This window comes from Panulirus ornatus, chromosome 30 (assembly GCF_036320965.1).
Source record: "Panulirus ornatus isolate Po-2019 chromosome 30, ASM3632096v1, whole genome shotgun sequence".
NCBI lineage: Eukaryota > Metazoa > Arthropoda > Malacostraca > Decapoda > Palinuridae > Panulirus > Panulirus ornatus.
Genome location: NC_092253.1, coordinates 25,638,960 through 25,660,102, shown reverse-complemented (window position 1 = coordinate 25,660,102; position 21,143 = coordinate 25,638,960). Strand labels below are relative to the sequence as shown.

Below are 21,143 nucleotides of genomic sequence, written 5' to 3'. Positions count from 1 at the left end.
TACATGCCTTCACCCTCTCAATCAATACCCTCCCATATAATTTACCAGGAATACTCAACAAACTTATACCTCTGTAATTTGAGCACTCACTCTTATCCCCTTTGCCTTTGTACAATGGCACTATGCACGCATTCCGCCAATCCTCAGGCACCTCACCATGAGTCATACATACATTAAATAACCTTACCAACCAGTCAACAATACAGTCACCCCCTTTTTTAATAAATTCCACTGCAATACCATCCAATCCTGCTGCCTTGCCGGCTTTCATCTTCCGCAAAGCTTTTACTACCTCTTCTCTGTTTACCAAATCATTTTCCCTAACCCTCTCACTTTGCACACCACCTCGACCAAAACACCCTATATCTGCCACTCTGTCATCAGACACATTCAACAAACCTTCAAAATACTCATTCCATCTCCTTCTCACATCACCACTACTTGTTATCACCTCCCCATTTACGCCCTTCACTGAAGTTCCCATTTGCTCCCTTGTCTTACGCACTTTATTTACCTCCTTCCAGAACATCTTTTTATTCTCCCTAAAATTTACTGATAGTCTCTCACCCCAACTCTCATTTGCCCTTTTTTTCACCTCTTGCACCTTTCTCTTGACCTCCTGTCTCTTTCTTTTATACTTCTCCCACTCAATTGCATTTTTTCCCTGCAAAAATCGTCCAAATGCCTCTCTCTTCTCTTTCACTAATACTCATACTTCTTCATCCCACCACTCACTACCCTTTCTAAACAGCCCACCTCCCACTCTTCTCATGCCACAAGCATCTTTTGCGCAATCCATCACTGATTCCCTAAATACATCCCATTCCTCCCCCACTCCCCTTACTTCCATTGTTCTCACCTTTTTCCATTCTGTACACAGTCTCTCCTGGTACTTCCCCACACACGTCTCCTTCTCAAGCTCACTTACTCTCACCACCTTCTTCACCCCAACATTCACTCCTCTTTTCTGAAAACCCATACTAATCTTCACCTTAGCCTCCACAAGATAATGATCAGACATCCCTCCAATATATATATATTTTTTTTTTTTTTTTTTTTTTTTTTTTTATACTTTGTCGCTGTTTCCCGCGTTTGCGAGGTAGCGCAAGGAAACAGACGAAAGAAATTCCCCAACCCCCCCCATACACATGTACATACACACGTCCACACACACAAATATACATACCTACACAGCCTTCCATGGTTTACCCCGGACGCTTCACATGCCTTGATTCAATCCACTGACAGCACGTCAACCCCTGTATACCACATCGCTCCAATTCACTCTATTCCTTGCCCTCCTTTCACCCTCCTGCATGTTCAGGCCCCGATCACACAAAATCTTTTTCACTCCATCTTTCCACCTCCAATTTGGTCTCCCTCTTCTCCTCGTTCCCTCCACCTCCGACACATATATCCTCTTGGTCAATCTTTCCTCACTCATTCTCTCCATGTGCCCAAACCATTTTAAAACACCCTCTTCTGCTCTCTCAACCACGCTCTTTTTATTTCCACACATCTCTCTTACCCTTACGTTACTTACTCGATCAAACCACCTCACACCACACATTGTCCTCAAACATCTCATTTCCAGCACATCCATCCTCCTGCGCACAACTCTATCCATAGCCCACGCCTCGCAACCATACAACATTGTTGGAACTACTATTCCTTCAAACATACCCATTTTTGCTTTCCGGGATAATGTTCTCGACTTCCACACATTTTTCAAGGCTCCCAAAATTTTCGCCCCCTCCCCCACCCTATGATCCACTTCCGCTTCCATGGTTCCATCCGCTGACAGATTTATATATATATATATATATATATATATATATATATATATATATATATATATATATATATATATATATATTTGTATGGGTTTTCAGAAAAGAAGAGTGAATGTTGGGGTGAAGAGGGTGGTGAGAGTAAGTGAGCTTGGGAAGGAGACTTGTGTGAGGAAGTACCAGGAGAGACTGAGTACAGAATGGAAAAAGGTGAGAACAATGGAAGTAAGGGGAGTGGGGGAGGAATGGGATGTATTTAGGTAATCAGTGATGGATTGTGCAAAAGATGCTTGTGGCATGAGAAGAGTGGGAGGTGGGTTGATTAGGAAGGGTAGTGAGTGGTGGGATGAAGAAGTAAGATTATTAGTGAAAGCGAAGAGAGAGGCATTTGGACGATTTTTGCAGGGAAAAAATGCAATTGAGTGGGAGATGTATAAAAGAAAGAGACAGGAGGTCAAGAGAAAGGTGCAAGAGGTGAAAAAGAGGGCAAATGAGAGTTGAGGTGAGAGAGTATCATTAAATTTTAGGGAGAATAAAAAGATGTTCTGGAAGGAGGTAAATAAAGTGCGTAAGACAAGGGAGCAAATGGGAACTTCAGTGAAGGGCGCAAATGGGGAGGTGATAACAAGTAGTGGTGATGTGAGAAGGAGATGGAGTGAGTATTTTGAAGGTTTGTTGAATGTGTTTGATGATAGAGTGGCAGATATAGGGTGTTTTGGTCGAGGTGGTGTGCAAAGTGAGAGGGTTAGCGAAAATGATTTGGTAAACAGAGAAGAGGTAGTAAAAGCTTTGCGGAAGATGAAAGCCGGCAAGGCAGCAGGTTTGGATGGTATTGCAGTGGAATTTATTAAAAAAGGGGGTGACTGTATTATTGACTGGTTGGTAAGGTTATTTAATGTATGTATGACTCATGGTGAGGTGCCTGAGGATTGGCAGAATGCGTGCATAGTGCCATTGTACAAAGGCAAAGGGGATAAGAGTGAGTGCTCAAATTACAGAGGTATAAGTTTGTTGAGTATTCCTGGTAAATTATATGGGAGGGTATTGATTGAGAGGGTGAAGGCATGTACAGAGCATCAGATTGGGGAAGAGCAGTGTGGTTTCAGAAGTGGTAGAGGATGTGTGGATCAGGTGTTTGCTTTGAAGAATGTATGTGAGAAATACTTAGAAAAGCAAATGGATTTGTATGTAGCATTTATGGATCTGGAGAAGGCATATGATAGAGTTGATAGAGATGCTCTGTGGAAGGTATTGAGAATATATGGTGTGGGAGGCAAGTTGTTAGAAGCAGTGAAAAGTTTTTATCGAGGATGTAAGGCATGTGTACGTGTAGGAAGAGAGGAAAGTGATTGGTTCTCAGTGAATGTAGGTTTGCGGCAGGGGTGTGTGATGTCTCCATGGTTGTTTAATTTGTTTATGGATGGGGTTGTTAGGGAGGTAAATGCAAGAGTTTTGGAAAGAGGGGCAAGTATGAAGTCTGTTGGGGATGAAAGAGCTTGGGAAGTGAGTCAGTTGTTGTTCGCTGATGATACAGCGCTGGTGGCTGATTCATGTGAGAAACTGCAGAAGCTGGTGACTGAGTTTGGTAAAGTGTGTGAAAGAAGAAAGTTAAGAGTAAATGTGAATAAGAGCAAGGTTATTAGGTACAGTAGGGTTGAGGGTCAAGTCAATTGGGAGGTAAGTTTGAATGGAGCAAAACTGGAGGAAGTAAAGTGTTTTAGATATCTGGGAGTGAATCTGGCAGCGGATGGAACCATGGAAGCGGAAGTGGATCATAGGGTGGGGGAGGGGGCGAAAATCCTGGGAGCCTTGAAGAATGTGTGGAAGTCGAGAACATTATCTCGGAAAGCAAAAATGGGTATGTTTGAAGGAATAGTGGTTCCAACAATGTTGTATGGTTGCGAGGCGTGGGCTATGGATAGAGTTGTGCGCAGGAGGATGGATGTGCTGGAAATGAGATGTTTGAGGACAGTGTGTGGTGTGAGTTGGTTTGATCAAGTAAGTAACGTAAGGGTAAGAGAGATGTGTGGAAATAAAAAGAGCGTGGTTGAGAGAGCAGAAGAGGGTGTTTTGAAATGGTTTGGGCACATGGAGAGAATGAGTGAGGAAAGATTGACCAAGAGGATATATGTGTCGGAGGTGGAGGGAACTAGGAGAAGTGGGAGACCAAATTGGAGGTGGAAAGATGGAGTGAAAAAGATTTTGTGTGATCGGGGCCTGAACATGCAGGAGGGTGAAAGGAGGGCAAGGAATAGTGTGAATTGGATCGATGTGGTATACCGGGGTTGACGTGCTGTCAGTGGATTGAATCAGGGCATGTGAAGCGTCTGGGGTAAACCATGGAAAGCTGTGTAGGTATGTATATTTGCGTGTGTGGACGTATGTATATATATGTGTATGGGAATGGGTTAGGCCATTTCTTTCGTCTGTTTCCTTGCGCTACCTCGCAAACGCGGGAGACAGCGACAAAAAAAAAAATATATATATATATATATATATATATATATATATATATATATATATATATATGTGTGTGTGTGTGTGTAAGCCAGCAAGGCAGCAGGTTTGGATGGTATTGCAGTGGAATTTATTAAAAAAGGGGGTGACTGTATTATTGACTGGTTGGTAAGGTTATTTAATGTATGTATGACTCATGGTGAATTGACTGAGGATTGGCGGAATGCGTGCATAGTGCCATTGTACAAAGGCAAAGGGGATAAGAGTGAGTGCTCAAATTACAGAGGTATAAGTTTGTTGAGTATTCCTGGTAAATTATATGGGAGGGTATTGATTGAGAGTGTGAAGGCATGTACAGAGCATCAGATTGGGGAAGAGCAGTGTGGTTTCAGAAGTGGTAGAGGATGTGTGGATCAGGTGCTTGCTTTGAAGAATGTATGTGAGAAATACTTAGAAAAGCAAATGGATTTGTATGTAGCATTTATGAATCTGGAGAAGGCATATGATAGAGTTGATAGAGATGCTCTGTGGAAGGTATTAAAAATATATGGTGTGGGAGGCAAGTTGTTAGAAGCAGTGAAAAGTTTTTATCGAGGATGTAAGGCATGTGTACGTGTAGGAAGAGAGGAAAGTGATTGGTTCTCAGTGAATGTAGGTTTGTGGCAGGGGTGTGTGATGTCTCCATGGTTGTTTAATTTGTTTATGGATGGGGTTGTTAGGGAGGTGAATGCAAGAGTTTTGGAAAGAGGGGCAAGTATGAAGTCTGTTGGGGATGAGAGAGCTTGGGAAGTGAGTCAGTTGTTGTTCGCTGATGATACAGCGCTGGTGGCTGATTCATGTGAGAAACTGCAGAAGCTGGTGACTGAGTTTGGTAAAGTGTGTGAAAGAAGAAAGTTAAGAGTAAATGTGAATAAGAGCTAGGTAATTAGGTACAGTAGGGTTGAGGGTCAAGTCAATTGGGAGGTAAGTTTGAATGGAGAAAAACTGGAGGAAATAAAGTGTTTTAGATATCTGGGAGTGGATCTGGCAGCGGATGGAACCATGTAAGTGGAAGTGGATCATAGGGTGGGGGTGGGGGCGAAAATCCTGGGAGCCTTGAAGAATGTGTGGAAGTCGAGAACATTATCTCGGAAAGCAAAAATGGGTATGTTTGAAGGAATAGTGGTTCCAACAATGTTGTATGGTTGCGAGGCGTGGGCTATGGATAGAGTTGTGCGCAGGAGGATGGATGTGCTGGAAATGAGATGTTTGAGGACAGTGTGTGGTGTGAGGTGGTTTGATCGATTAAGTAACGTAAGGGTAAGAGAGATGTGTGGAAATAAAAAGAGCGTGGTTGAGAGAGCAGAAGAGGGTGTTTTGAAATGGTTTGGGCACATGGAGAGAATGAGTGAGGAAAGATTGACCAAGAGGATATATGTGTCGGAGGTGGAGGGAACGAGGAGAAGTGGGAGACCAAATTGGAGGTGGAAAGATGGAGTGAAAAAGATTTTGTGTGATCGGGGCCTGAACATGCAGGAGGGTGAAAGGAGGGCAAGGAATAGAGTGAATTGGATCGATGTGGTATACCGGGGTTGACGTGCTGTCAGTGGATTGAATCAGGGCATGTGAAGCGTCTGGGGTAAACCATGGAAAGCTGTGTAGGTATGTATATTTGCGTGTGTGGACGTGTATGTATATACATGTGTATGGGGGTGGGTTGGGCCATTTCTTTCGTCTGTTTCCGTGCGCTACCTCGGAAACGCGGGAGACAGCGACAAAGCAAAAAAAAAAAAAAGAAATAAAAAGGTGTGTATGTGTGTTTATATATGTGTGTATGTGTATATATATGTATATTGTCCCTGGGGATAGGGGTGAAAGAATACTTCCCACGCATTCCTCACGTGTCGTAGAAGGCGGTGGTATTGGATGGTATTGCAGTGGAATTTATTAAAAAAGGGGTGACTGTATTGTTGACTGGTTGGTAAGGTTATTTAATGTATGTATGATTCATGGTGAGGTGCCTGAGGATTGGCAGAATGCTTGCATAGTGCCATTGTACAAAGGCAAAGGGGATAAGAGTGAGTGCTCAAATTACAGAGGTATAAGTTTGTTGAGTATTCCTGGGAAATTATATGGGAGGGTATTGATTGAGAGGGTGAGGGCATGTACAGAGCATCAGATTGAGGAAGAGCAATGTGGTTTCAAAAGTGGTAGAGGATGTGTGGATCAGGTGTTTGCTTTGAAGAATGTATGTGAGAAATACTTAGAAAAGCAAATGGATTTGTATGTATCATTTATGGATCTTGAGAAGGCATATGATAGAGTTGATAGAGATGCTCTGTGGAAGGTATTAAGAATATATGGTGTGGGAGGCAAGTTGTTAGAAGCAGTGAAAAGTTTTTATCGAGGATGTAAGGCATGTGTACGTGTAGGAAGAGAGGAAAGTGATTGGTTCTCAGTGAATGTAGGTTTGCGGCAGGGGAGTGTGATGTCTCCATGGTTGTTTAATTTGTTTATGTTCTCACATCACCACTACTTATTATCACCTTCCCATTAGCCCCTTTCACTGAAGTTCCCATTTGTTCCCTTGTCTTACACACTTTATTTACTTCCTTCCAAAACATCTTTTTATTCTCCATAAAATTTAATAATACTCTCTCACCCCAACTCTCATTTGCCCTCTTTTTCACCTCTTGCACCCTTCTCTTGACCTCCTGCCTCTTTCTTTTATTCATCTCCCACTCATTTGCATTATTTCCTTGCAAAAATCGTCCAAATGCCTCTCTCTTCTCTTTCACTAATAACCTTACTTCTTCATCTCACCACTCACTACCCTTTCTAATCTGCCCACCTCCCATGCTTCTCATGACACAGGCATCTTTTGCACAAGCCGTCACTGCTCCCCTAAATACATCCCATTCCTCCCCCACTCCCTTTACCTCCTTTGTTCTCACCTTTTTCCACTTTGTACTCAGACTCTCTTGGTATTTCCTCACACAAGTCTCCTTCCCAAGCTCACATAATCTCACCACTCTTTTCACCCCAACATTCTGTCTTCTTTTCTGAAAACCTCTACAAATCTTCACCTTTGCCTCCACAAGATAATGATCAGACATCCCTCCAGTTGCACCTCTCAGGACATTAACATCCAAAAGTCTCTCTTTCACGCACCTATCAATTAACAATTAATCCAGTAACGCTCTGTGGCCATCTCTCCTACTTACACACATATACTTATGTATATCTCTCTTTTTAAACCAGGTATTCCCAATCACCAGTCCTTTTTCAGCACATAAATCTACAAGCCCTTCACCATTTCCATTTACAACACTGAACACCCCATGTACACCAATTATTCCCTCAACTGCCACATTACTAACCTTTGCATTCAAATCACCCATCACTATAGCCCGATCTCGTGCATCAAAGCTACTAACACACTCACTCACCTGCTCCCAAAACACTTGCCTCTCATGATCTTTCTTCTCATGCCCAGGTGCATATGCACCAATAATTACCCATCTCTCTCCATCCACTTTCAGTTTTACCCATATCAACCTAGAGTTTACTTTCTTACAGTCTCTCACATACTCCCACCACTCCTGTTTCAGAAGCAGTGCTACTCCTTCCCTTGCTCTTGTCCTCTCACTAACCCCTGGCTTTAGACCCAAGACATTCCCAAACCACTCTTCCCCTTTACCCTTGAGCTTCATTTCACTTAGAGCCAAAACATCCAGGTTTCTTTCCTCAAACATAATACTTATCTCTCCTTTTTTCTCATCTTGGTTACATCCACACACATTTAAACACCCCAATCTGAGCCTTCGAGGAGGATGAGCCCTCCCCGCGTGACTCCTTCGTCTGTTTCCCCTTTTAGAAAGTTAAAATACTAGGAGGGGAGGGTTTCCAGCCCCCCCGCTCCCGTTCCCTTTAGTCGCCTTCTACGACACGTGAGGAATGCGTGGGAAGTATTCTTTCTCCCCTATCCCCAGGGATATATATACGTTTTATTTTTTTTTTCCCGCTGTCTCCCGCGTTTGCGAGGTAGTGCAAGGAAACAGACGAAAGAAATGGCCCAACCCACTCCCATACACATGTATATACATACATGTCCACACACGCAAATATACATACCTACACAGCTTTCCATGGTTTACCCCAGACGCTTCACATGCCCTGATTCAATCCACTGACAGCATGTCAACCCCGGTATACCACATCGATCCAGTTCACTCTATTCCTTGCCCTCCTTTCACCCTCCTGCATGTTCAGGCCCCGATCACACAAAATCTTTTTCACTCCATCTTTCCACCTCCAATTTGGTCTCCCACTTCTCCTCGTTCCCTCCACCTCCGACACATATATCCTCTTGGTCAATCTCTCCTCACTCATTCTCTCCATGTGCCCAAACCATTTCAAAACACCCTCTTCTGCTCTCTCAACCACGCTCTTTTTATTTCCACACATCTCTCTTACCCTTACGTTACTTACTCGATCAAACCACCTCACACCACACATTGTCCTCAAACATCTCATTTCCAGCACGTCCACCCTCCTGCGCACAACTCTATCCATAGCCCACCCCTCGCAACCATACAACATTGTTGGAACCACTATTCCTTCAAACATACCCATTTCTGCTTTCCGAGATAATGTTCTCGACTTCCACACATTCTTCAAGGCTCCCAGGATTTTCGCCCCCTCCCCCACCCTATGATCCACTTCCGCTTCCATGGTTCCATCCGCTGCCAGATCCACTCCCAGACATCTAAAACACTTTACTTCCTCCAGTTTTTCTCCATTCAAACTTACCTCCCAATTGACTTGACCCTCAACCCTACTGTACCTAATAACCTTGGTCTTATTCACATTTACTCTTAACTTTCTTCTTTCACACACTTTACCAAAGTCAGTCACCAGCTTCTGCAGTTTCTCACATGAATCAGCCACCAGCGCTGTATCATCAGCGAACAACAACTGACTCACTTCCCAAGCTCTCTCATCCTCAACAGACTTCATACTTGCCCCTCTTTCCAAAACTCTTGCATTCACCTCCCGAACAACCCCATCCATAAACAAATTAAACAACCATGGAGACATCACACACCCCTGCCGCAAACCTACATTCACTGAGAACCAATCACTTTCCTCTCTTCCTACACGTACACATGCCTTACATCCCCGATAAAAACTTTTCACTGCTTCTAACAACTTGCCTCCCACACCATATATTCTTAATACCTTCCACAGAGCATCTCTATCAACTCTATCATATGCCTTCTCCAGATCCATAAATGCTGCATACAAATCCATTTGCTTTTCTAAGTATTTCTCACATACATTCTTCAAAGTAAACACCTGATCCACACATCCTCTACCACTTCTGAAACCACACTGCTCTTCCCCAATCTGATGCTCTGTACATGCCTTCACCCTCTCAATCAATACCCTCCCATATAATTTACCAGGAATATTCAACAAGCTTATACCTCTGAAATTTGAGCACTCACTCTTATCCCCTTTGCCTTTGTACAATGGCACTATGCATGCATTCCGCCAATCCTCAGGCACCTCACCATGAGTCATACATACATTAAATAACCTTACCAACCAGTCAATAATACAGTCACCCCCTTTTTTAATAAATTCCACTGCAATACCATCCAAACGTGCTGCCTTGCCGGCTTTCATCTTCCGCAAAGCTTTTGCTACCTATACATACATAGACATATACATTTATACACATGTACATAATTCTTACTTGCTTCCTTTATTCATTCCCGTCGCCACACATGAAATGACAACCCCCTCCCCCGCATGCACGTAAGGTAGTGCTAGGAAAAGACAACAAAGGCTACATTCTTTCACACCCAGTCGCTAGCTGTCATGTATAATGCATCGAAACCACAGCTCCCTTTCCACATCCAGGCTCTACAAAACTTTCCATGGTTTACCCCAGACGTTTCACATGCCCTGGTTCAATCCATTGACAGCACGTCAAACCCGGTATACCATATCGTTCCAATTCACTCTATCCTTGCACGCCTTTCACCCTCCTGCATGTTCAGGCCCCGATCACTCAAAATCTTTTTCACTCCATCTTTCACCTCCAATTTGGTCTCCCACTTCTCCTCATTCCCTCCACCTCTGACCTATATCCTTTTGGTCAATCTTTCCTCACTAATTATCTCCATGTGATTAAACCATTTCAAAACACCCTCTTCTGCTCTCTCAACCACACTATTTTTATTATCACACATCTGTCTTACCCTTTCATTACTTAATCAAACCACCTCACACCACATATTGTCCTCAAACACCTCATTTCCAGCACATCCACCCTCCTCCACACAACTCTATCGCCCATGCCTCGCAACCATATAATATTGTTGGAACCACTATTCCTTCAAACATGTCCATTTTTGCTTCCCGAATTAATGTTCTCGCCTTCCACACAATTTTCAATGCTCCCAGAACTTTCGCCCCCCCCCCCCTTGTGACTCACTTCCGCTGCCAAATCCACTCCCAAATATCTAAAACACTTCACTTCCTCCAGTTTCTCTCCATTCAAACTTACCTCCCAATTGACTTGTCCCTTAACCCTACTGTACCTAATAACCTTGCTCTTATTCACATTTACTCTCAGCCTCCTTCTTTCACACCTTTCACCAAACTCAGTCACTAGCTTGTGCAGTTTCTCACATGAATCAGCCACGAGTGCTGTATCATCAGTGAACAACAACTGACTCACTTCCCAAGCACTCTCATCCACAACAAGCTGCATACTTGCCCCTCTCTCCAAAACTCTTGCATTCACCTCCCTAACAACCCCATCCATAAACAAATTAAACAACCATGGAGACATCACTTACCCCTGCCGCAGACGGACATTCACTGAGAACCAATCACTTTCCTCTCATCCTACTCATACACATGCCTTACATCCTCAATAAAAAACATATATAAAACTTTCCACAATGAAATGATAGATTGGCATTCAAAAGTAAGAGGATATATCCAGAACATGTTATAATTACTTTATGTTGTCTTGGTTCACTGCTGAGTGATGAGTGTAGAGAATTTGTTGATGCATCTGACAACTCCCAAAAAGAAAGAATGATGTGAATATGTTTCTTTTGTTCTCTTGAAATTAGCATCATGCTTTTCTGTTATTTCAGCTTATGGTTACCCCACAAGTAAATTAATCCTTGCATAGCATTATTGACAGCTGTTTTCATTTGTATATGGGCATTTAAAAGATTAAGAAATATACTTCCTCCATGAAATAACATTTTAATGTAAGAGAAAATAGAACATATAGATATGATTTTGTTAGCCTTGTCCAATGCTGAGTAATGGAGTAATGGATGTAGGGGATGTGGTTGTTACATTTGACAGTACTTGATAAGAGAGAAGGATGCAGAGTTTTTCACACAGGCACAGCATTAGAGATAAAACTGCCACACTTAATGGGCTTTTCTGATGCATAGTTCCCTTTGACGCCCCATTAGAGGTTCAGAACTTTCTTATTGCAGGTCCACAAATATACGATCTCTCCTTGTCATACATAACACTTGACAAAATTTAATTCGTGCAGCTCATTCTTTGTAACTCTAGATTTTCCTATGGTGAGCACCATTTGCTAGCCCTACCTTTAGGCAAAGTGGTAGAAGCAATAGATAGAAGTAGTAGTTAGGAACATATAGGCATGAGCATTAGGTATAAACATTTGTAGTAGTAGGTAGGAGCATTAGGCAGAAGTATTCAGTGAAAATGTTAGGTAGAACTCTGCAGACTTTGTACTAGAGTTGCCCTTTGTCAGTGGCCAGTTAAGGGTGAGGCCCTGGAATTTACTAGTTATGGAGAGACCACTGTTGTGGCCATCCCATTGAGGGAGTTCCGGTTGAGATATAAGATAGAATTGATAGGTAGTAATTATGTAAAGATACTTTTCAAGATTACCATGAATTTTCAGAACACTGAGAACCCCAGTAGTTCTATTTCCTATTTGCTTGTTTGAAATGGTTAATTGTAAATGTAAGTTCCTTTGCATTAAGCTTTCCATCATTTGGAAATCTTTATATACTTACAGGTTTTATGAAGATCATTAATTTTTCTAAGATCTCCCTTCTCAGCTGTGCACCAATGACAAGCTAGGCAGGTATATGTACTGGGTTCTAGTTCAAGGTGAATGCCATGTGGTCAGAATTGGCATGTCAAAATGCTTACTTGTAAGTTTTTATATTTTGTATTACAGTATTTCATCACATGTACCACTTTAAAATTTCAGATAAAAATCCACCCGTTGAATGCCAGCATTGCAAGGCTTCTTTTGTCACTGATGCAAATTTAAAGCACCATGAAGAAGTAGTTCATAATCAAGTAGACAACTCTGTATCAGAGTTTGCTTGCTTGACCCCGGGTTGTGATGCTGTCTTCAACAATGTTGACCTTTTGCAAACTCACAGACTGGCTCATCAGATTGATGGTGATGCTGCACAGAATGAGGAGGTATGCTTATAATAAGATGTCCTACTGTAATCTGTAAATTTTTTCTTTAATTTCAGCTGTGTTAACCATTTTGACTTTTATTTTAAATCAGATGTATTTTGCAAACAGAACTATATGGTGCCAGAAATTTGATAGGTATGTCAAGCATTTTTTAGATGATGCTATTATGTGTTTTGCAGGAATATCAGCATTTTGCTTATAATGTTTGAAGAAAGGGATTTGGGAATGAGTGTTTAAGAGCTACTGCGAGACCAAGGTTCATGTTGATTAAAGGGGTAATTAGTTTCATTGCAGTTTCGGTTTTAAAGGAGATTTAGTAGTTGTAAATGAGGTTTGGTATTAGGGAATAACGATCAGTGAGAAGGGTAGAGGAATATCTGAAGCTGCGAGTAGAATCACGGAAGGGATGAATTGGAGGTGCACTTGATATCTCTGGTGAATGGAAAAGAATAATTAAAGGTGTTAACATGGAAGTGAAGAAAGGGTTAAGGAACAGCATAGTCCTCCCAACCCTGACCTATGCAACCAAAACATGGACAAGGAATGAGTCACAGAGGTCAAAAATCCATGCTGTGGAAATGAGCTACTTGAGAGGAGCATGTGGTATGATTAGATGTAATGAAGAAAGAAATGATAGGTATATGAGAAATGTGGTATGGCAGGGAGTGGGTGAAACGTAATACTTTGAGGTTGTTTAGGCTTGTGAAAAGAATGCAAGATGAGAGTTGACAAGTAGTGTGTACGATAGTATAATTAAAAGGGTTGGTGTGAGAGTAAGACCGCCAGTGACATGGAGGGAGAGAAATGATGGAAGAATGTGTGAAATTGTGCATGTGAGGAAGACACGTATAGACAGGGATAAATGGAAACTCTTTTGCTGTGGCCACTCCCCCAGGGAATGGGTGTCAGAGATATAGATAGATACTTAGATAAACAGACAAGGGAATGTTAGAATCACAAGAAGGGAACAGAGAACAAAAATGGAAAAATAAAACTGTGTATGGACCAATACCCAAAAGTCCTGTTTGCTATTATGAGCAGAGGAAAGAACAAAAAGTCAAGAGATTGGCTCATTCATAGAAGGTGACTATTATGTAAATGACCCCAAAAGAATATGTCATATGTTAGATAACCAACATAAGTTAGTGTTTATGGGCATTAGAGTGATAGATAGATGGATCAGAGATATAGTTTGATACAAGAGAGCATTAAGATATAGATGATGGATTATTTAATGATTATGATGAACATGCATTTACAGATATAAACCTCTCAGAAGGTTACATGGTTGAAGCTTAAAGAAAGCTCGGCCCAGGGCCTGATGGAATTCCAATAATATTCTGTAGAAGATGAAAGAAATAATATCTAAATGCCTTACAATGCTACTGAGACAAAGCATTGCCCCAACAGTCTTTCTGTATCCTTGTTTTTGATGTCTGTTCCCCATAGAAACTCCCTCAAGGGAGTAGTCATGGCAAAAGAATCTCCTAAACTGGTGAATTCCAGTGCATCTTCTTAACCTTTAGTGCCTCACCCTTAACAGGGTGTTGGCTGAGGGCAACTCTAGTGCAGTGTCTCTGGAGGCTTTTACCTAATGTTCATATCAACTACTATCCAATATGTATGCTTAATGTTCCAACCTACTGCTTCCCTCTAATGTTCCTGTCTACCTCTACCTAATGCTCCACTCTCCTGCTTCTGTTTATTAATCCTGCAATTTTGCCAAAAGGCAGGGCTAGCACATAGCATTAACCACAGGAAAATCTAGAGTTATGGATATTGAGTTATTTGAGTTAATATTGTCAGCGTTATATGTGACAAAGAGAGATTTTATGTCTGGACAGAATGCCAGCTGTCATGTGGTTGAGGTAGAAAGAAAAGGCAGCTACTTGGGTTAGAGGAGTGCAGTTTTACAACCACAAATGCTGGCTCACTATGCAGCCTTCACTAACCTTTTGGATATCCAGGCAGGTAGTATTGATAATGTACCTCCCTGGTTGGTGTATGCCTACAAGCATAGCAGATATACACAGAATGGGAATGCAAATTGAATGGGTGAAACATGATACTTTGGGGTGGTGAGGGCATGTGAAAAGAATGCAAAATGGGAAGTTTACAAGGATAGTGGATGATAGAACGATTAAAGGGGCTGTTATGAGAGGAAGACCACCTGTGACGGGGAAAATAGAGTGGACCAGTGCTATAGGCAGAGAAATAGAAGAAAAATGAGTAGAATGGTGCATACATAGGATGCATGTATGGATAGAGATAAGTGGAGACTCTTGCCGTGGCCACACCCTTGATGGAAGTTCCCAGAGGGAACAGGCATCAGAAATATAAATAGACAGATAGATGAAGTCCTGGTTATATGTATGTTATTTGTTTCAGAACATTGGAGGTCACAAGTTACCAAACCTTGGACATAGTCCTTTGTGGAAAAACTTCACTGTGTTAGAGGCTCACTATAGCGACAACAACTTCCCTGACCCCATGGATATTGGATTTATTGCACGACGTCTGGAAGTAGATCCACTCCATATACATATGTGGTTTAAAGTAAGACTTGCATTTTTGTTTTTGAGAAAATTCGAAAGTAAAACTACTCTTCTCTTATCAATGTTAGGGATTTTTCCAATCTTAAATGCACTGTTTTCTGAACAAATTCTGAGATTCCTAGATTTTCATGAGATTTTTGAAATTGAAATCTTTCTTCCCATGCCAGGTGCATATGCACCAATAATCACCCATCTCTCTCCATCCACTTTCAGTTTTACCCATATCAATCTAGAGTTTACTTTCTTACACTCTATCACATACTCCCACCACTCCTGTGTCAGTAGTGCTACTCCTTCCCTTGCTCTTGTCCTCTCACTAACCCCTGACTTTACTCCCAAGACATTCCCAAACCACTCTTCCCCTTTACCCTTGAGCTTCGTTTCACCCAGAGCCAAAACATTGAGGTTCCTTTCCTCAAACATACTACCTATCTATCCTTTTTTCTCATCTTGGTTACATCCGCACACATTTTGACACCCCAATCTGAACCTTTGATGAGGATGAGCACTCCCCACATGACTTTTTCTTCTGCTTTTCATTTTAGAAAGTTAAAATACAAGGAGGGGAGGGTTTCCAGCCCCCCCCCCCGCTCTCATCCCCTTTTAGTCGCCTTCTACGACACGTGAGGAATGCGTGGGAAGTATTCTTTCTCCCCTATCCCCAGGGATACTTATGTATATCTCTTTTTTTTTAAACCAGGTATTCCCAATCACCAGTCCTTTTTCAGCACATAAATCTACAAGCTCTTCACCATTTCCATTTACAATACTGAAACCCCATGAACACCAATTATTCCCTCAACTGCCACATTACTCACCTTTGCATTCAAATCACCCATCACTATAGCCCGGTCTCGTGCATCAAAACTACTAACACACTCATCACCTGCTCCCAAAACGCTTGCCTCTCATGATCTTTCTTCCCATGCCCAGGTGCATATGCACCAATAATCACCCATCTCTCTCCATCCACTTTCAGTTTTACCCATATCAATCTAGAGTTTACTTTCTTACACTCTATCACATACTCCCACCACTCCTGTGTCAGTAGTGCTACTCCTTCCCTTGCTCTTGTCCTCTCACTAACCCCTGACTTTACTCCCAAGACATTCCCAAACCACTCTTCCCCTTTACCCTTGAGCTTCGTTTCACCCAGAGCCAAAACATTGAGGTTCCTTTCCTCAAACATACTACCTATCTATCCTTTTTTCTCATCTTGGTTACATCCGCACACATTTTGACACCCCAATCTGAACCTTTGATGAGGATGAGCACTCCCCACATGACTTTTTCTTCTGCTTTTCATTTTAGAAAGTTAAAATACAAGGAGGGGAGGGTTTCCAGCCCCCCCCCCCGCTCTCATCCCCTTTTAGTCGCCTTCTACGACACGTGAGGAATGCGTGGGAAGTATTCTTTCTCCCCTATCCCCAGGGATACTTATGTATATCTCTTTTTTTTTAAACCAGGTATTCCCAATCACCAGTCCTTTTTCAGCACATAAATCTACAAGCTCTTCACCATTTCCATTTACAATACTGAAACCCCATGAACACCAGTTATTCCCTCAACTGCCACATTACTCACCTTTGCATTCAAATCACCCATCACTATAGCCCGGTCTCGTGCATCAGAACTACTAACACACTCACTCACCTGCTCCCAAAACGCTTGCCTCTCATGATCTTTCTTCCCATGCCCAGGTGCATATGCACCAATAATCACCCATCTCTCTCCATCCACTTTCAGTTTTACCCATATCAATCTAGAGTTTACTTTCTTACACTCTATCACATACTCCCACCACTCCTGTGTCAGTAGTGCTACTCCTTCCCTTGCTCTTGTCCTCTCACTAACCCCTGACTTTACTCCCAAGACATTCCCAAACCACTCTTCCCCTTTACCCTTGAGCTTCGTTTCACCCAGAGCCAAAACATTGAGGTTCCTTTCCTCAAACATACTACCTATCTATCCTTTTTTCTCATCTTGGTTACATCCGCACACATTTTGACACCCCAATCTGAACCTTTGATGAGGATGAGCACTCCCCACATGACTTTTTCTTCTGCTTTTCATTTTAGAAAGTTAAAATACAAGGAGGGGAGGGTTTCCAGCCCCCCCCCCCGCTCTCATCCCCTTTTAGTCGCCTTCTACGACACGTGAGGAATGCGTGGGAAGTATTCTTTCTCCCCTATCCCCAGGGATACTTATGTATATCTCTTTTTTTTTTAAACCAGGTATTCCCAATCACCAGTCCTTTTTCTGCACATAAATCTACAAGCTCTTCACCATTTCCATTTACAATACTGAAACCCATGAACACAATTATTCCCTCAACTGCCACATTACTCACCTTTGCATTCAAATCACCCATCACTATAGCCCGGTCTCGTGCATCAAAACTACTAACACACTCATCACCTGCTCCCAAAACGCTTGCCTCTCATGATCTTTCTTCCCATGCCAGGTGCATATGCACCAATAATCACCCATCTCTCTCCATCCACTTTCAGTTTTACCCATATCAATCTAGAGTTTACTTTCTTACACTCTATCACATACTCCCACCACTCCTGTGTCAGTAGTGCTACTCCTTCCCTTGCTCTTGTCCTCTCACTAACCCCTGACTTTACTCCCAAGACATTCCCAAACCACTCTTCCCCTTTACCCTTGAGCTTCGTTTCACCCAGAGCCAAAACATTGAGGTTCCTTTCCTCAAACATACTACCTATCTATCCTTTTTTCTCATCTTGGTTACATCCGCACACATTTTGACACCCCAATCTGAACCTTTGATGAGGATGAGCACTCCCCACATGACTTTTTCTTCTGCTTTTCATTTTAGAAAGTTAAAATACAAGGAGGGGAGGGTTTCCAGCCCCCCCCCCCGCTCTCATCCCCTTTTAGTCGCCTTCTACGACACGTGAGGAATGCGTGGGAAGTATTCTTTCTCCCCTATCCCCAGGGATACTTATGTATATCTCTTTTTTTTTTAAACCAGGTATTCCCAATCACCAGTCCTTTTTCTGCACATAAATCTACAAGCTCTTCACCATTTCCATTTACAATACTGAAACCCATGAACACAGTTATTCCCTCAACTGCCACATTACTCACCTTTGCATTCAAATCACCCATCACTATAGCCCGGTCTCGTGCATCAAAACTACTAACACACTCATCACCTGCTCCCAAAACGCTTGCCTCTCATGATCTTTCTTCCCATGCCAGGTGCATATGCACCAATAATCACCCATCTCTCTCCATCCACTTTCAGTTTTACCCATATCAATCTAGAGTTTACTTTCTTACACTCTATCACATACTCCCACCACTCCTGTGTCAGTAGTGCTACTCCTTCCCTTGCTCTTGTCCTCTCACTAACCCCTGACTTTACTCCCAAGACATTCCCAAACCACTCTTCCCCTTTACCCTTGAGCTTCGTTTCACCCAGAGCCAAAACATTGAGGTTCCTTTCCTCAAACATACTACCTATCTATCCTTTTTTCTCATCTTGGTTACATCCGCACACATTTTGACACCCCAATCTGAACCTTTGATGAGGATGAGCACTCCCCACATGACTTTTTCTTCTGCTTTCTCATTTTAGAAAGTTAAAATACAAGGAGGGGAGGGTTTCCAGCCCCCCCCCCCCGCTCTCATCCCCTTTAGTCGCCTTCTACGACACGTGAGGAATGCGTGGGAAGTATTCTTTCTCCCCATCTGAGCTTGAGTCTATAACAGTCTCATGCCTCATTTCCCACTGTCAAATCTAGTTATAGACCGTGCTTATACGTGTTTTTTGTCTGTAACCAAAGTGTACTTTTACATTCCATTCACTCTTACCTTGTTAATTTTTGTAAAGTAGAAAGTAACAACTTAAATCATGAGGAAATGTTTTGCTGTTTGAGTTAATTTATTTTATCTTTGCCCTTGCTACACTTAGTTGAACTCTTGTAACTATCTTCCTATCTGTCTATATTTCAAGTGCCCATTCCATCTGGGAACTCCTTTCAAGGGGTATGGTCACAACAAAAGACTTGTCCCAGTCCTTACATGCCTCCCTCATATACACCATTTCACACATTCTTCCACTATTTCTCTCTCTCCAGTACTCTTTCACTCTATTTCCCCATGACACAGTTGGTCTTTCCCTCACACCAACCACTTTAATTTTACTATCATACACTTTCTTTGTAAACTCACTGTCTCTTTCTTTCCAAATACCCGAACCACTCAAAGCTTTGCGTTTCACCCTCTCTACCACTTCACAATTTTTTCCCTTTGTATTTCGTACCATACCACATCTCTCATAATTACCCACCTTCATTTCTTTCTTCTTTCCATAAAGTTATGCCACCTGCTCCTTTCAAATATCTCACTTCCACAGCCTGGTTTCTTCGCCTTTGTGACTGATTCCATGTCTGTTTTAGTGGCACAGGTCAGGGCTGGGAGGACTGTGTTGTCACTTTTTTAATCCTTTCTTCTTTTCCATACTTGTGCTTCTCCCCTTCATTATTTTGTTAAGGGACCATATGATTCTTCTACCTTGTGCTGCTGTCTCCTTATTTCTCCTTCCGTATCACCAAACTTACCTAAGGTAGCTCCTCAATAATTGAATTCTGTCATCTTCTCCAATCTTTCTTCCCCTGTATCTATAAATTGCTTACTAAAAAATAGTAGTGCAGTTTCTTTTCTCATTCTTTAAGGATTTTCAGAATCTATACTTTCGCTGTGTTTCCTTTCAGACACCATTACTTTCTTTTACTTGCATTTACCTTTAATCATCTATCCTTACACACATCATAAAACACAGTTTCAACCTTCTGCAACTCCTCTTCATTCTCAGCAAATAAAGTATCATCCACAAACAGGTTTGTCACCAGCCACTGTACCTTCCACCACACTCCATCTCTCCACCCTTTTTCCTTAGTTTTACTTTTGTCTCTTAATTATCTATCCATATATATATGTTAAAAAGCCACAGTGGCATCACATAGCCCTGCTTCATACTCACATGTTTACCAAAATTTTTGCTCTACTCTCCATCCACTCTTACACATATATTTGCTACTCTGTTGAAGGCTTTCACACCATTCAGCAGTTGTTCCCCTAATCCCTTATATCCCTAACACATCCCATAAAGCATTCCACTTGACATTATCATATGCTTTCTACAGATTCATAGATATTTTTCCATAATCATTTTCACCACAAAAATCTGATCCACACATCCCCTGACCTTTCCAAAAAAAAACCCTTGTTTCTCACTTATTCTGCATTCATTCACTGCCATCACTCTGTCAATCATCATTCTTGCATACACTTTTCCTTGTATTCTTAACAGACCTTTTTTTCATACTTGATTGCTGTTTCCCTCATTAGGAAGGTTGTGCCAGGAACAGATGAAGAAAGCCCACATCTATTTGCATACATTCTCTAGATGTAATGTAATGCACTGAAAACCATAGCTCCCTATCCACATTCATGCTTCACAGACCTTTCCATGGTTTATCCTGGATACTTCAAATGCCCCAGTTCAGTCCATGCATGCCCTTCATTCTCCTGCATATTCAGGCCCCAATCACTCAGAATCTTTTCCACATAATCCTTCCATCTCCAGTTTGGTCTCATTCTCCTTGTTCCTCCCAGTATTGAGGGAAAGAGAAGACAAAGAAGGAGGATTTCCTCTCCTAATGCTGATTAACTATAATTTTCAGGAATTAGTAGATGTCCAATTCAGACAATACATTATGGGAAAGGCAACTGTAGGAAAGAAGTCCATAGTGATGTTGACATTAAAGAATCCTGAACAAAATTTTAGCAATCCAGAGCAAATATCCAGTGACATCAA

General features: G+C 42.0%; 1 protein-coding gene across 1 annotated transcript in view; it reads left to right on the top strand.

The window, feature by feature from the left end:
• The window catches only part of LOC139758513 (uncharacterized), a 211,002-nt gene that overhangs the window by 170,043 nt on the left and 19,816 nt on the right, over positions 1-21,143 (top strand). The window contains 2 exon segments of the mRNA XM_071680016.1: positions 12,517-12,737; positions 15,126-15,293. Of these exon segments, the coding sequence (XP_071536117.1) occupies positions 12,517-12,737; positions 15,126-15,293 (389 nt within the window).